Below are 16,510 nucleotides of genomic sequence, written 5' to 3'. Positions count from 1 at the left end.
TTTCTGAGTTCGAGGCCAGCCTGGTCTACAGAGTGAGTTCCAGGACAGCCAGGGCTACACAGAGAAACCCTGTCTCGAAAAACAAAAACAAAAAAACAATAACAAAACAAAATTTTTTATATATATTATTTAGCTATAGCTGTGTATCTCTACATATATGTGCACCATATGTGTGCAGGTGCCCAAAAAGGTCAGAAGAGGACATGAGATTCCTGAAAACTGGAGTGGCAGGCAGTTGTGGACAACCTGATGTGGGTGCTGAGAACCAAACCTGTGTCCTCTCCCACCAGCCACTGAGACAAGGTTTCTCCAGAGATCCTGCCTGTCTACTTCCTGAATGATTAAAGGTGTTTGCCATCACCACCAGACCAGTACTCTTAACTGCCAAGCCATTTCTCCAGCCCCCAATACATTCACATTTTCTTCTTCACCCTGCACATTTATTTAGTATTTTACTGAATACTGTGCTAAGCATTCTGGGCTACAAATAAGACAAACCAAAATCCCTCCTTTTGATAGACACTAAATTAACCAAATGTTTTGAAAAGGAGGAAACAGCTTTTCTGGTAAGAAGTTTTGACCTTCCCACCTCTTCCCTTGTCAGGGGAGGGCAACTTGTAAGGACCAAGAAACTGCATACTCTATTCTACAAGTCCTTCGACATGAACTCGTTAGGTGTGGGCACTGTTGCTCACATGAAAGTAACCAAGACACCATCTGAGTTTGCAGAGTTTGAAGGGAATTAAGATATTGGGGACACAAAAGGAGATGATCCTGTGCTCTGAAGTCCAGAGAAGGTGATAGCGCCTAGCTATAAAGGTATCCAACTTTGAGGTTAGCAGGGGAGCAGAGCTTCCTTCCTGCATTGTCTAAAGGAGAGTACGGGATACTAAATGGAGCCCTTCCTTCCCTGTCGTATGTGTACGTCTGTGTTACCTATGAGACAGCCAAAGTAGATCCCACTGCACGTCAAACTTCAGTGGTAGTCTCCCACTACCCAGCAGTAGAACTGGTCATGGAAGCCTAGAGTCCAAAGAATATATCAGAAACAAACATCTATTCAAAGAAAAGGGGGTGAGCCTGAGAGGAAGCCCCTGTACTCCAGCTGCACTGGTAATACCCATCTACTTCCAGGGTTCCCTGTCAAGTGAGTCAAGCCTTTCTGTTGCCGGCTGCCTCCTGCTTCACTCCCACCCCCATCCTCCAAAGCCTAGGCTGCTGGCAGCCTGGCTCTCCTGTGATATGGAGGAACTCACTGGTCTCCATGGTTACAGTAACCCACTGGTACAGGAGGAGCCAAATGAAGTGCAAAACTGGCAATGTGAGCTTTCCCAGCCCTTGGCACCGTGTGGTACTGGTATGTTGGCTGTTTGTGGAAGGAAGGAGTTAAGGCACTCACACGAAGGGAAGTGCCCTGGCCGGACCACCTTCATTTTCCTTTGCACTATACAGTGGGCAGCAGCGTGGCTGCCCTCTCTCCTAAATGCCTCTTGGAAAGTGACTCATTTTAAGGAATGAGTCTTCTGCCTAAGAGTGTTGCTATAGCAAGGATTTGACTTTTCCTTGTTCTAGAAGGAATTCCAGGGTAGTGAGAATCAGCTCAGCTACAGTGGTATTTGCAGTCAAGTTCGTGAAGATGATGGGTCTCTCCACAGCAGTAGAACTAGTCATGGAAGCCCAGAGTCCAGAGAATATATCAGAAGCAAAGAAAAGGGGGTGAGCCTAAGAGAAAGCCCCTGCATTCCAGCTATACCAGTAATACCCATCTACTACTTCCTATGAGTGGGAAACAGAAGTAAAAAGATAACCAAAAACATTACCAAGGCATTACTGAAAACCCGGTACTGTGACAAGCATGGATATTCTCATGAGCCTGTGAAAAGGGCATCCTTTTAGAAGACTCACCATAACCCTGCTTTGGCATGGTCAGCCTAGACAGTAGCAGAGATTCGGCTTGCTCCTGAGCCCTGCCTGTTCTCATGCCACTTTTTACATACAGTTAGGCAGAGTTTAGGTACCTTTTCACTTTGATTCAAGAAGACAGATGCCCAAACTCAGTGGACTTTTGCAGATGACCCTAGCTACATGGGTTGATGTTTTATAATGGCTTTCTGAGTACCAGTAGCCCAAGAGACAACAGATTCAGGGATGAGATGGGACTAGAAACTTGTGTGTGCTCTGGATGCACAGTAGAATTCCTAGTGCACAGAGAGGAGTCTATTATCTCTAGTGGCCCTGAAGACTAGAGGTTGAGAATTATTCCTTACGGCTATCAGGCATGAAAGGGGTGAAGAGGTCTCGGCTCACTTCATGCTGCCTACTCTTCCCAGGCAGGCTCTGACCGCTGCTGGGAGGCTTTGTGGCCTGCAGGCGCCTCTCACTGCTAGGCCTCCTGCTGTTCTCTCTGCTTGGGATGAGGGTTGCAGCACAGAAACTGTGGATGAGTAAACCACATTGATAGCTTCAGTTGGGTGGTCTGCTGGTACTCACAGTCAAGGAGGCATCTACTGTGGCTGAAGAAAGCAAGCAGCTCTTTGAAGACTTGTTACAACAGAATGATAGGGAATGGAGGTGTTCCTCCAAGTTAACATATCTCAAGGAGTTTGAGGGGAGAGCTTCCTACAAGGAAGTACAGAGCACAGTTTTCATGTTCTCTACTACCCATAATGCTCCTGGTATATGAACTATTGGCAGTTGAGAATGACAGTTAAGCCTGGGGACTTGTTCTAGCCCTATAACTTCATCTGAGTCCTAACCCATTTCTTCCGAGCTTCTCTCTTAGAAGGTCAGTGCTTGGTACTTCAGTTGACAAAACCCCAGTTTCTCACACCAATTCTGCCACATTGCAAAGCCAATTGGGAAAATGACACTGTTTGCTATTGCCCTGACTTAGGAGTCTGCCAGTGGCTGGAAAGGCGGGTGGTCTTAGAGAGGGCAAGCTTGAGTCCAGGATCTATCCTCTCTTTCCTGAGACCAGGACCTACTGGGGAGGGTGAGAGAAGGGATACTCCAGGACAGCACCCTCCAGTAGTCCTTACTTCTGACATCAGTCCCTGAGCCTCCAAGAGGGGGTTGGTTTCGCCTGTGGGGGTTGGGGAGGGGATGAGACCAAATCTCCATCAAGAAAGGTTGGGGCAAGACTGGGAAAGGGGCCTGACTTGAACAGTGGGTGCTGCTGTGGTATAGGGGCAGATGCCCTTGGACTCTACCCCAACTCTGCACTGAGAGGTTGGGGAACCCTGGGTATGTTTTGTAATCTGTAGCAGTTTCTTGATGGAATAGGAGACTTATAGAGACAACTTTAGAATTTTGATTTCTTTTAAAAACATAGAAATATAAGAATATGTTTCCCAAGCCGGGCAGTGGTGGCACACGCCTTTCTTTAATCCCAGCACTCGGGAGGCAGAGGCAGGCAGATTTCTGAGTTCCAGGACAGCCAGGGCTACACAGAGAAACCCTATCTCACAAACAAACAAACAAACAAAAAAATAATAAAATAAATAGTGTGTATTTGTTTGTTTGTTTGTTTTAATTCTGGGGGGAAAGGGGGGATAATGGGCCTGCTTCAGATTGTCCACAGCAGCTGACTATGATTTGCTTTGTGCTCTAGCAGGGGTGTGATTTTTGCCAGCTGCTGATAGTTTCTGTGATGGTGTGACATTTGGAATTCTGGGACTTTATTTAGAGGAATATAAATGCTAGGGCTCCAAGAGGTGGGTGACATGGATGGGGTGAGTGGGTTGTTGGTTGGTTGGTTAGTTGTTATTGGTTCTGTTTGTTGCAGTTTGTTAAGTAGTTGGGTACAAAAAAGAAACAAGAAGTTAGATTGCTGGCAAACTGATGCCCCTAAGGCATCCCTAGCAGGAAGTACTCTAAAAGTAACATTGCCCACCTTCTGACCCTTGACTTTATTCAGGGATCTCTTTCCTTTCTCTGTCCTTTTTTCTCCTATCTAGTGTTAGGGGATTGAAAGAGTGGAAGAAAAGGCATGGAGAAGGGAGGAAGAAAGAAGAACCCACAAAGTAGCCAAACTCTGGCTACAGAGACTGGATGTATGGTAGACGTTTCTACTCTCCTGAGTGGCATGGTCTCTCAGAGGTATGCTTAGGTGCCAGGAGGACAAAGAGGAAGCCTTGGATGTTCCCAGAAGAGTCAATGGATAACCAAGATGAGGTCTTTACAGAACTGTTAACAAGAAAGACCCTAGCCTGGAGTGCTGCAGAGAGCAGCAAAGAGGCTGCAGGTGTGACACGGGTGAGCTGGCAATGGCAGGAATGAGAAATTAGCCCCAGCATCACCCAAGTTCAGATAATCATAGCAGTTTTATTGTTTGGTGCTTAAGGTGAACAGGGGACTTAAGGACAGATCTGCAGAAGCAGGACTAGAAAGAAGGGGGACATTTAGTTTGTTTCAGCCTTTGCGAAGAAGTTAGGGAGGACACTTTCATTCTCTGTCATATGTAAGACTCCTTTTTGAGTTTATCCACCCTCAAGGGATTTCACATGTTCCCAGCCCTCCTGAAGTTACACTGAAATGTTTGTCTTAGTGCAGCATTTTCTCAGGTTGTGTGCTGAGTTTGAGGAAATAGGAGGTCAAGTTGCCACTGTGGGATTACTGGGGTCTGCTTGCACCCAACCTGCGTTGGTAATGGGCAAGTTTTGTTGGTTGTCCTTCCGAGTTAGCACATCTGAGTCACACGGTCTGCACCATGTTAGAGGCCTTGTTGATCTGCTCCCTCCCAAGTCTCGTTCACCTGTTGCAGCAGGTGAGATAAGGGCTTTAGGACAGCGCAGTCTGAAGTCTGCTCTTCACTCTCTCCAGCTGCTCTTACCAGCAGAGCACCTTGGGGAGGGTGGGGCAGCCCACTTCCGGGGACAGAGGGAGGGGGAAGGGAGAAGGAAGTTGTTTTAAACCCGCCCCTAGGTCTCCCTTCCTGCTTGCCCATTTCTTCCTGCTCCTTTCCTCCCAACTAACTTCTACTGTACCATCCTGGACTGTGCACTCTTTCTGACCACTCAGCCTTACCAAATCATAGGCTTTGTCCTTGTAGCTCTCTCTGCCAAACCCAGTCTCTCTCTTTCTGCTAGTGGTGGTTTCGGTTGCGACACAATCTAGGTTCTCAGGCAGGAACTGCTCTGCCTGGCTGCTGCGCTTTTTACTGAGGAGGTGGTGGAAGGTGTCGCCTGGCCTGTGCCGGCTGAGTAAGGGTGGCTGGCTGAGCCGGCAGCCCCCGCCCTGGGCCTGGCTCATCCCGGTCTCTGTACTTTGCCCTCGCTGCCTGACAGGTTCTGCTGAATGGAAGTCGCTGGTAGTCCTTGTCCCCTTCTCCGGCTGGGTATGTTTTCCCCATTTTGCCCCTGGGGCTATCCTTTGAACAAAATCTTGGAAGAGTTGCTAAGTGGAGTTGGGTACTGGCACCAGGCAGTCAGATTCTCAGGAAGGGCATCTGGATGTCGAAGAGACATTGGCTATGAAGGAGAAAAGGGAAAACGGGCAGATACCAAACGATCTTTGGCCTCACTGGCCAGAGGCAAGAAAACAGGCTATAAAAAAGGGGGTATCGTAGTGGGAATCCAGCTGGGACCTAGGACAAGAGCCCAAGAGGCCCTTTCTTTACTCTTCCACCTCCCTTAAGCTTACTCTGTGTTTGGCCAGGAAGTTCCTGCTCCTCCACCCCCAGCCCCAGCCCTAGTCTGGCCCTTCCCAGTCTGCAGAAGCCATAGTACACTTGAGGGCTGGACCTGTGTGAGCCCCCAAAGCATGGCTTTTCAAGAGGAGAATAGTTGGTGGCAGCCACCAATATTAGAGCGGGGGACCCTGCCTTACCGAGTCAGTACTAGCCTCTGGGCTGGAGGCTATCTTCTGGCACCATAAGCTCCCAGTCTGAAAGTCTCTGTGGGTCCAGTAGGTGGAAGATTCTGCCATCTGTCCATCCCCAACCCCAGAGCGCTTTTGACTGTTGTTCTAGATTAGGGCTACGTAGGAACTTGGAAGACAACTTGAGAGCCACAGGGGTTCTTTTACTGAGGATGCTAGGGGCCTGGCTAGGGTATAATATGGGTCATAGCTCTGGTGGTGTACAGCCTGCTGTAAACAGGGAGACTGAGTATGGGGAGGGGAGCAGCAGTTAGCCACATCTTGCTTTGTGGTCCAGAAGAACAGCTAGGTCTCTCCATAATGGTCACCCCACTCTTACCCCCGAGCAGCAGCAGGAGAGGGTGGGAGTTACCTCACTTGGGTCCTTGGCTCAAGAAGCAGTGTCTACACAAAGTTTTACTTTCTACCATCTTTCCATGCTCTTCCCAATGGGTTCTCCTCATCCTGTCCCCATTTCTCTGCTAGAAAGTATCTTGTGTAATGAAGAAATAGAGGTGTCAGAGAAATACGGGTTTAAGTCCTAAGAGCTCAGATCTGAAGACGGGTTTGTTGACTGGAACAAGGAACCATGGAGCAGACATCAGAGCTGGCTTACTTCCTTGGGTCCTAATGAAGAGCCCTTTCTCAACTGTGCTGGGGACCAGCCTTTCACAGGTGTCCTACATGGGTGCCTGGCACCTCTCCTTTCTTCTTATAAGAAAGCCTGTGATAGTCAACAAACAGCTCTGATTGCATTTCACCAGGCCTGGAAATTAGCAAGGGGCTTAGTTTGGACCCTTGTCACCCCCTAAACATCTCTGTGAGGCTATATTTGGCTTAGCAGACTCAGCTGGAGTCCAAAAGGTTACCGACAGGAGGACTTAAGAGTAGCATTTGGAGACATAATAGTTGCTTAAAAAACAAAAAACCCATTTTATAACCTAGGCCGGCCTTTCTCTGTAACATAGGCTGCCTGATGGTTGCTCTTTATTTATTGGATAAAACAGTTGACAAATGTTCTCTCATTTGCCAGTGAAAGGTAGGAAATGTTTTATTGCCATTTTACAGATAAGGAAACTAAAGTTAGTAGGTGAGGAGCTAGGACTGGAACCTTCCTCTGTATGCTAGACACCCCCCAGCATGAAGGCCAGCACAGGTCATCTTGGGGTGGCTCGCTCTCTCGAGACTTTTTCAGGAAGAAGTTGATAGCAAGAAAGTTAACCTGAGCTGAGTAGCAGTTAGGATCTGAACTCTGGGAGTTTGTGTCTAGTTAATCTACACTGCTAATCCCAACCCATAAGGAAGCAAGCACTGATATCTACTGCCTGAGGTATAACAACAGTGAACCCAGGGGAAACCTGGCTGGAGCTTTCTAGCTTGTGCTTCAGAGCTGCAAAGTATCCAGCTTCTTATGTTTATTTAGTGTGAGAATTGTAGGTTCTTGGGCTTCAGCCCTACCAAGTTCTGCTGTCCTTGGTTTCTGCCCTTGGGAAAGGGGTGTCACAGGAACTTACAGTAAAGGTTACCAAGGGGTTAGAACAACAGCTCAGTGGTTAAGAACATGTACTGCTGTTGGAGTGGACCTCGGATGAAATAGTGGTTTATAACAGCCTATAACTGTAGTTCCAGAGGATCCAATTACGTCTTCTGAATTCAATGGGCTTATCCACACATGTGGTACATAAACTCAGGCACTGACACATACACATAATTTTTTTTAAGTTGTTAAGAAAAATTTTTTTAAAGTTGTCTGGTGTTAGATTGGTCGAACACTTGCCTATGAGAGATCTCAGGTTTAATCTCCAGCACCACAAAAAAGAAACTTGCCAAGGAATGCACCCACTTAGCAGCTGAGGCAGAGGGAAGGTTTCCAGTTGCTGGTGCCCTGAGGGTAGGGGGAGCACTGAATAGCAGTTTGGGGTGGGGGTGCGGGGTATGGGGCTAAGAAGAGAAGACATTAAAAGCTAGGCTTCTGAGACCTGTGGATGGTCTCATTATCATTTAGAAATAGCTGCAGCTAGAACTGCCCCCCCCCCTTTTTTTTCCCAAGTATGAGTCACAGGGTTCCTTGGAGAAGGTTTCTGAAGCAGATTCTTGAAGGAAAAAAAAATCTATTTGTTCAGCCTCTGCTGTGGACAGCTACAAATTGACAACAGTGGGACTTGGGGAATTGTAACAGAGATAACATTCCCTCTAGATATCTCTGAAGCTGTCTCTACCTCTCTAGGTTTGTATGTAGTGGTCAGGGGACCTTCACGGTTGTCCATGGGCAAGGGTCCCAGCAAATCAGGAAGCTAGCACACAGCAGCTGCACAAAGGTCCTGAATTGACACATTAGAGAAAAGGGAATTTTGTAAAGCCCACACACGTCTTGCCAAGGAACTTCAGGCAGTTCCCTGTGTTGAAGTCACGCCTTTTCTCTGTGGCTTCTGAAGGCTTCCCTTCGAGTCAGAAGGGATCTGAGGGAAGAAAGTGGGCCCGTCATCTCCAGTCACGCTGCTGCCCTCCTCACTGTCTCCCTGAAGACTCCAAGGTGGCTCTGCCTGGCTGTGGCTCAGGCTGTGGAACCAACTTTGCAGTGTGCTCAGGTGTTCTGAGAGGTGAATCAGGACTCAAAGTTGGGGGGGGGGGGAACTCCCCTTGACACTGGAGTATAATTCACATATCGTCTACCCATTCCAAGTACAGATGAGTGGCTTTTATTACATTTTGTGTTGTTTGCATTTTATTACATTTTGTGTTCAAAACATTTTTGTTATTCCCAAAGAAAGGCCATGCTCTTTACCTGTCACCTCCAATGTCCCTCTAGATAACTGTGACTCTGCATCTACCTCTCTAGCTTTGTATATTCTGTACAGTCAGAGATAGAGTCAGAGAAGATGATCCTTTATGGCCAGCTTCTCTGTCTCTTTCGGATTCTTTGGAGCACTGTGTATTAGTGCTTCCTTTCATATGATCAATTCTTATTCTACTGTGGTGTCACATTAATCAGTTGATTGTTGATTTGTTTCCCATCTAGCATTGAGAATTATGACCATTCTCAATTCACTGACCATTGATGCACAGGAACCTCTTCATACCTATTTTCATTGAAACTATGCACTTTGTATGTAACTACTGTGGCTTCTCAGCTCATTTGCACCATTGAATACAGGAAGGAGAGCAGAGCAGGGCAGGCTGCTCCACTACACAGACCAGTTGTTGTATTCATTCGTTGGACAGTGATTCTCTGAGTACTGTCAGGTGTGCAATGTGATGTGTCAGTGAATAAAGAATATTATAGACTGTCTTCGTGGGTTTCTAATATCACTGAACACATCAATAAACAAATGTAAAGAATAAATAATGTTGATGCTAAGACCTGGGTGATAAGGACTTTGCAGTGGTTAGACCATGTGTTCCTGCAACTGAGAACCAGCATTCTTGGGAGTGTGAGAAGGGCAGTCAGGGACAAGTTCTCCCAGCTATGATGAGGGCAGAGACTCCACTAGGTTACTGATGGGGGCTAATAGTGGTTGGTGGTACTGATGAGATATAGCTCTGGTCCTGAGCCCTGGTGTGTACAGGATCTTAGCCCTGAACCTCATGCTATGTGCCTTTGCATGAAAACTGGCTGTGAGGCCGTCCCTTCTCTGTCCTCTTCCCCTGCCTTATGATTCCTTGTATTTCCTGCCAGTCTGCTTTGGAGTCTGCCCCTGCACAGACTCTTGCAGTTTTTTCAGAGTGGAGGGTAGTGGTAGACAGAACTGGAGGGGCAGCCTGTAAAGTCGTGTCTGTTTCCACTCTGCAGCCCACCTTGGGACACCTTGATTCCAAGCCCAGCAGTAAGTCCAACATGCTGCGGGGCCGCAACTCAGCCACCTCTGCTGACGAGCAGCCCCATATTGGCAACTACCGGCTCCTTAAGACCATTGGCAAGGGAAACTTCGCCAAGGTGAAGTTGGCCCGGCACATCCTGACGGGGAAAGAGGTGAGCATTGGGGTTGGGGCCATGGTAGCAGCTCCTAGCCTGTTGACACTCCCAACAGGCAGTGCTGAGACTGTTCCTACAGCTAGCCTCTTGTTTATCTGCAGAAGTGAGATCTGATAGGTATGTTAGGAGCCAAGCATGTAAAGGAGTAGAAAATGCGATGGAGAAAGTAGCACCAAGTCCTGGTTTAGTCTGGTCAAGAAAGTGATCTTAGGCTTTTTGTTTCATGTTCAGGTAGCTGTGAAGATCATTGACAAGACTCAGCTGAACTCCTCCAGCCTGCAGAAAGTAAGTTCCCTGTACCTCCGATCCCTTCCTAAGACTTCCTTTTATCAGGGATGTGCTGACCCCACAAAATCGCTTCCTTAAAACTTTTGTCCCGCCGGGCGTGGTGGCACACGCCTTTAAGCCCAGCACTTGGGAGGCAGAGGCAGGTGGATTTCTGAGTTCGAGGCCAGCCTGGTCTACAAAGTGAGTTCCAGGATAGCCAGGGCTATACAGAGAAACCCTGTCTGGGGGGGNGGGGGGGATGACAAACAACTTTTGTCCCTTTAAGCCAGGTGGTGGTGGTATAAGAGACAGGAATATCTCACAGTTTGAGGTCAGCCTGGTCTACAGAGGAACTTCCAGGACAGCCAGGGATACACAGAAAAACCCTGTCTTGAAAAACAAACACCCAAAACACTTCTGCCCTTTCCCTATGGTTCCGGCTGGGTTCCCTGTGGTAGGTGATTGATTCTATCCAGTAGGCCTCCTGGCCACAGCAAGGGCTCTTCTGAAGTCTTCCGGCTACTTGGCCCGGCCTGACCTACTTGCTGATCTGTTATCTCCTAGCCTGTGTCTGTAGCTTTGCTAGAGACATATGCAGACCCAGACGCTGAGTGACCCAGCGGAGTGGCCCTAAGAGTTCAGGGTAAGGAAGCAGAGACTACCCCTGGATCTTTGCCAGCTCCATTTCAGAGAGGAGCTTGGAAGACTTGAGTTCTAAGCCTGTGTGTGACAAGGTGCACAGATTAAATTAAGGCACTCTGCTTTACCCCTGATTTCTAGGCTCTCTTGCTGAATACTCATTTTGTGAGTAAGCAGCTTTAGCTAGGTAAAGTTGAACTTTTCTTCCCTTGTTAACTGAGGTCTTCCTTGGGTTGTAGGAGAACCCCCAAATAGAGACATAACCTCTCTGCCAAAGAAACGTATGCATGAGAAAAGAAGGGGCGACTTTGAATGCAGAAAGGAAGCAACTTGCAGAACTGGAAGCACTGTCCCCTCATCCTCCTGGGCTGAACGTGTTTAGGAGACAGGGCAGGGGGTGGGGGTATAAGGTGCTACCCAGGTTAATCAGACTCCCTTTGGTCTTTCTATTGTATCTAACCCCTGCTCACTTTTTCTAAGACCTGGTTCTTAGGGCCAAGCAAGTTTTTTCATGAGTATATTACAGTGGCTGAATTAGAGGGGCATAACTAGGTAAATAGCCACAATGAAAGGAAAAAGGATAAGGAGCCAGAGACTGTTACAGAGGGTGTTGCTCCCAGAATTAGAATTGATAAAGTGACTTCCTTGGCATGCTAACAGCTAGAGTCAAGCAAAACCAGTCTTATTCTGCTTACATTTCCTCTTAGCAGTGGTCCTTACTTTTTTTTTTTTTTTTTTTGGATTTTCGAGACAGGGTTTCTCTGTGTAGCCTTGGCTGTCCTGGTACTCACTGTGTAGACCAGGCTGGCCTCGAACTCAGAAACCCACCTGCCTCTGCCTACCTACCGAGTGCTGGGATTAAAGGCGTGCACAACCATGCCCGGCTCAGTGTTCCTTACTTAACACTGGAGTTTTTTTTAAGATATTGGCTCTAGATTTAGGCTTTCCCATACTAAATGGACATGTTAGAGGATGGGAAAGTGACTACTGGCTCAGGGTACCATCTCAGGTCTGTCCCCATTGGTCACTTCACCAGCATACTGTTAGGTGAAAGAGGAGCAAGAGGAGCCTGGGTGGGCTCTGATAAAGTAGGAAGGTTGGATCAGCCAAAGCTTATCTATCTATCTATTTATTTAATGTAAGTACACTTTAACTGTCTTCAGACACTCCAGAAGAAGGCATCAGATCTCATTATGGATGGTTGTAAGCCACCATGTGGTTGCTGGAATTTGAACTCAGGACCTTTGGAAGAGCAGTCAGTGCTCTTAACGCTGAGCCATCTCTCCAGCCCAGGGGAAGCCATTTTTAAACTGTTCTATAAACTACATCCTGAATTAGGGCCCCAGACAAACCACCACGTCCCCACAAACAAATCATCCAACCAGTTCTGTTCCTTGTATGAGTGATGACGCCTGGGAAGTTGCAGAACCCTCCTTTAGTTTTCTGTTGCCTGCAGGGGAAGAGGTTCATCTCTGTCATCTTTCAGTATGGAAATGGATGGTTTGGAGCCCCTGATTTTGTTTTACAAAGGGAACATGAGTGTGTGGGGGTGGGTTTGATTAAAATTGGCATCAGCTATATATAGGTGTGGGTGGTACTACCTCAGAGACTCAGGAAAGAAAGGCCTACCCCCGTGCAGGTCCTCTGACATCTTGATGTCAGAAGAGGACACAGTATCCCTTTGGAGCACCTCTCTGGTACCAGGCCAGTTCAGTGGTTTGGACTCTGAGCTGGCAGAGCAGCTCAGTGCTGAAAATCAAAGACTCAGGCCCCTTCTCCCCTGCAGAGGTACTGGACTACTGCTTTGAGGCTAGATTTGCATGGGTGTAGAAGAGGGCGAGGTCAGTGAGTGAGTGAGCGAGCTCTGCTCCTTCCTTCATCCCTCTCTCCATGTTGGTTTCTTTAAGAGGAAGGTCTGTTTTCAAAGGAAAAGAGAGGGGTAGGGGAGGGAAGGAGAGAGAGACAGAGACAGAGACACCTCATTTGGACTCTGAAGGGACCTAAAATCTATAGGCAGGCATGAAATGAAGCCATGTGTCTTCTCTTCCAGCTGTTCCGAGAAGTAAGAATAATGAAGGTTTTGAATCATCCCAACATAGGTGAGAAGCATTGCCATCCCTTTCTTCCTCCCCCTCATGGAGGCTCCACAGGCCCGCATCCATACAGCCATCCCTCTCCATAGCACATTGCCTTGTGGATTCTGTCCTGGAGGGTGTCAGACTGCTTCTGAAGGCTCAGCTCACAGTTGAGCTACATCTTGGCATTGTGAGCTGCCGTGAGGAATTTGGATGGCTCAAGAGGTCCTTAGCAAGTCTGGACACACACTGTGTGCCTCCTGAGTCCCACCACAGCCCTTCTCTTGCAGTTAAGTTATTTGAAGTGATCGAGACTGAGAAGACTCTCTACCTTGTCATGGAGTATGCCAGCGGCGGTACGTCTAACACCGTCACTTCCTTGCTTCCCACATTCATCTCTCCCCTCCCTGTTCCTGTTCCCACCCACCCCACTCACTGTACTCCACCATCTCCTCTGTTGCAGGAGAGGTGTTTGATTACCTAGTGGCCCATGGCAGGATGAAAGAAAAAGAAGCTCGAGCCAAATTCCGCCAGGTGAGCATGTGTCCAGGTGAGCGTGTGTCCAGGTGAGTGTGTGTCCAGGTGAGTGTGTGTCCACTCTGAGCTGTATTCCGCCAGGTGAGTGTGTGTCCACTCTGAACTGTATTCCACCAGGTGAGTGTGTGTCCACTCTGAGCTGTAGGCCCCGCTTTCCCTTTGGAGGGGCTGGCACAGGCCAGGAGCTGCCTGAGCAGTTGGCCTTAGAAGAGGGTACTTCATCCTCTGCTTGTTTACATAAGAACTTCAAAATAGGTCATCTGCAACAGTTCTGCCAATCCCTGTGTTTCACTTTCAGACGCTAGGCTAACCCTTCTTCCTTCCTTTTAGATAGTGTCTGCTGTGCAGTACTGTCACCAGAAGTTTATTGTTCATAGAGATCTAAAGGTGAGGTGTGTTCATATTCCCTGTCTTCCTGTGAGTCTGGGTGGTCCAGAAATTCCAGACATTGATATTCATTCATTCATTCATTCATTCATTCATTCATTTACGTACTTACGTACTTGAGATGACCTGGAAGTATTTAGGAATGGCTCCCACCATAGCACTAGCAAGCATAGATGCTTTACCCTTGTCAACTAGCAGGTGTGACAAGAATACTCCAAGCTTTCCTGGTCCTTTTGGCAGCCTGGTAGCTGACCTGGGAAAGAGTGTGACTGTGATTCTAATATGACACCTGCTCTCTGGACACATATGCATGTTATCTCTGTTAGCGAGGTACTCATATTTGCACTACCTGTGAGTCAGCTCCACGAGACATAGGCCTACTCTGAAGCTTCACGCAGCTCCCAGGATCCCCAGGCCTACACATCCCAGCTTTGTGCCTTCCTCCTGTCCCGCCTATCTATGCTGACTGACCCTGCCCTGGAGGTGGAGACAGCTTGAAACTAGAGATGATGTTCTGGTGGCTCTCCCTTTCCTCTCCATCCTGCCTATGCCGGGGTCTTAGGGTTCTCTGCCTGGTGCTTTGATGCTTACCATCTTCCCTCCCAGGCAGAAAACCTGCTCCTGGACGCTGATATGAACATCAAGATTGCAGACTTTGGCTTTAGCAACGAATTCACCTTTGGGAACAAGCTGGATACTTTCTGTGGCAGTCCTCCTTATGCTGCCCCAGAACTTTTCCAAGGCAAAAAGTATGATGGTCCTGAGGTAGACGTCTGGAGCCTCGGAGTCATCCTCTATACACTGGTCAGCGGGTCCCTGCCTTTCGATGGACAGAACCTCAAGGTGCAGTGAAATGCAGGCTTCCATCATTTTATTTGTCATTTCCTTTCAGCCTCTGGTCTTATCTCTGTCCTCTCAACTTCACTTGTCCACTTTTTTCCCAAGCCAGGACTTGAGAGAAAGACCCTCCAAGAAAAACACAGTTAAATAATCTTGCATGCTAGATATGGTGGCCCAACCTATAATCCCGACAGTGGAAAGGCCAGGGCAGGCAGACTCGGTTTCATGCCAGCCTAAACTGGAGAATGAGATATCTCAAAAACAAACAAAAGGAGGCTGACAAAGTAGCGCAATAAATAAAACTTGATGCCCAGGACCCACATAGCAGAGGGAGACAACTCAACCTCCTGCAGGGTGAACTCTGACCCCCATTCACTCTGTGGCACATACAAATCCCATCCACAAAATGAATAAGTGTAATTTTTCTTTAGAAAAGAGGGTGTTTCACACATAGGCATTAAGAGTCCCTCTCCATCCTGTCCACAAGGCCCGTGACTGGCACGTAAGGCTTGGCTGCCTCATATGTGATCTGAATTCTGCTTTCCAATGACTGCCTATCTGTATCTTAAGTAAGACTTATTCCCTTGGCCTGGAATTAACTTAAGTGTTCTAACCACAGGAGCTACGGGAACGGGTACTGAGGGGGAAATACCGTATTCCATTCTACATGTCCACGGACTGTGAAAATCTGCTTAAGAAATTTCTCATACTTAATCCTAGTAAGAGAGGCACTTTAGAGGTAAGCAGCCTAGAATCCAGTTTGCAAAAAAAATCCTCAGGTTCCCATGGAGACCCCCATGCTGAGTTTCCTCCACCTCTGCACTTTGCCCTTCCCTCTGTTTCCTAGCAAATTATGAAAGATCGGTGGATGAACGTGGGCCATGAGGACGATGAGCTAAAGCCTTATGTGGAACCTCTCCCTGACTACAAGGATCCCCGGCGGACAGGTGAGGCTGTGCTAGCTGGGAGCTAGAGCCTGCCCACACATGGAGACCAGCCTTAACTGTCCTCCCCTCCCCCAACCACCAGAGTTGATGGTGTCAATGGGTTACACACGGGAAGAGATCCAGGACTCGCTGGTAGGCCAGAGGTACAACGAGGTGATGGCTACCTATCTGCTCCTTGGCTACAAGAGCTCTGAGGTGCGTGCTTCCTGTTCTTATGCCCTGACCTGCCACCTAGCTGTGCTGTGGGTGGCACCTAGCCTTTAGCCCCTGGTGAGGACAGAAGCCCATGTCATAAATACATATACCCTCTGCTTAATTAGCACGAGGCCTCAGCCATGGTGGATAAGGCCCTCAGTGAATGAGCAGGAGTCGTGAGGAAGGTTGGGCTTGGGCTCTGAAGGGTGAGTTGAGCTCATTGAATTGATCAGAAAGGGCTAAGGTGGTCTGGCTGGAAGTTCTGTGTTGGGCCCAATCCCCTTTGTCTCTCTTGTCTGTCTGGAACTGTCCATCTCTGGGTTTCTGTGTGTATCTATATCTGATAACAGGAAGCTTCCCTAGTGTATTGCCTCTTTTTGGGACTTGTATCTAAATATGTTTCTTTGTGCCACAGGTCTGTCTTGGCTATGGATCTGGTAGCGTTATGATTGTTCTTTTGCCAGTGTGGGTTCTGAGTGCCTATTTACATTCACAGCCTCCTAACCTGGTGGTGGCAGCGTCCCTCTTAGTTACCACTTTAGCCTGTTTTAGAGATATCTCCGTGGCCCCTGGTTTCTCTGTGGGAAGGGATGAGTCTCCTAGTCTGAGTGTGTATTCTTGGTGTATATGCATCTTCGGGTAAGAAGGCATGAATTAGTCCCCTCTGAGGAAGTAATCAACTTTCTGGAGTGGTATGTCTTTGGTGTATTTGTTTCTGTCTTTGTTAGAGCCCATGTGACCAGGAGCATCTGTCTCTATTAATCTTTTTTTTTTTTTTTTTTTTTTAAAGATTT

The 16,510-nt window shown here is 47.8% G+C and overlaps 1 protein-coding gene across 10 annotated transcripts in view; it reads left to right on the top strand.

Moving 5' to 3' along the window:
* The window catches only part of Mark2 (microtubule affinity regulating kinase 2), a 65,859-nt gene that overhangs the window by 40,923 nt on the left and 8,426 nt on the right, over positions 1–16,510 (top strand). For 8 of the 10 annotated variants that reach the window (XM_021218773.1, XM_021218764.1, XM_021218746.1 and 5 more), the window contains exons 2-11: positions 9,647–9,826; positions 10,061–10,114; positions 12,786–12,834; positions 13,101–13,166; positions 13,274–13,344; positions 13,678–13,734; positions 14,341–14,577; positions 15,194–15,313; positions 15,422–15,521; positions 15,604–15,716. In XM_021218773.1, the coding sequence (XP_021074432.1) occupies positions 9,647–9,826; positions 10,061–10,114; positions 12,786–12,834; positions 13,101–13,166; positions 13,274–13,344; positions 13,678–13,734; positions 14,341–14,577; positions 15,194–15,313; positions 15,422–15,521; positions 15,604–15,716 (1,047 nt within the window). Of the gene's footprint in view, positions 1–4,921; positions 5,336–9,646; positions 9,827–10,060; positions 10,115–12,785; positions 12,835–13,100; positions 13,167–13,273; positions 13,345–13,677; positions 13,735–14,340; positions 14,578–15,193; positions 15,314–15,421; positions 15,522–15,603; positions 15,717–16,510 lie in introns of those variants that run through there. The other 2 variants (XM_021218754.2, XM_029543880.1) reach the window with 2 other exon arrangements.

The sequence above is a fragment of the Mus pahari genome, chromosome 1 (genome assembly GCF_900095145.1).
Source record: "Mus pahari chromosome 1, PAHARI_EIJ_v1.1, whole genome shotgun sequence".
Taxonomy (NCBI): Eukaryota; Metazoa; Chordata; class Mammalia; order Rodentia; family Muridae; genus Mus; species Mus pahari.
This window is presented reverse-complemented; position numbering and strand designations above follow the sequence as displayed.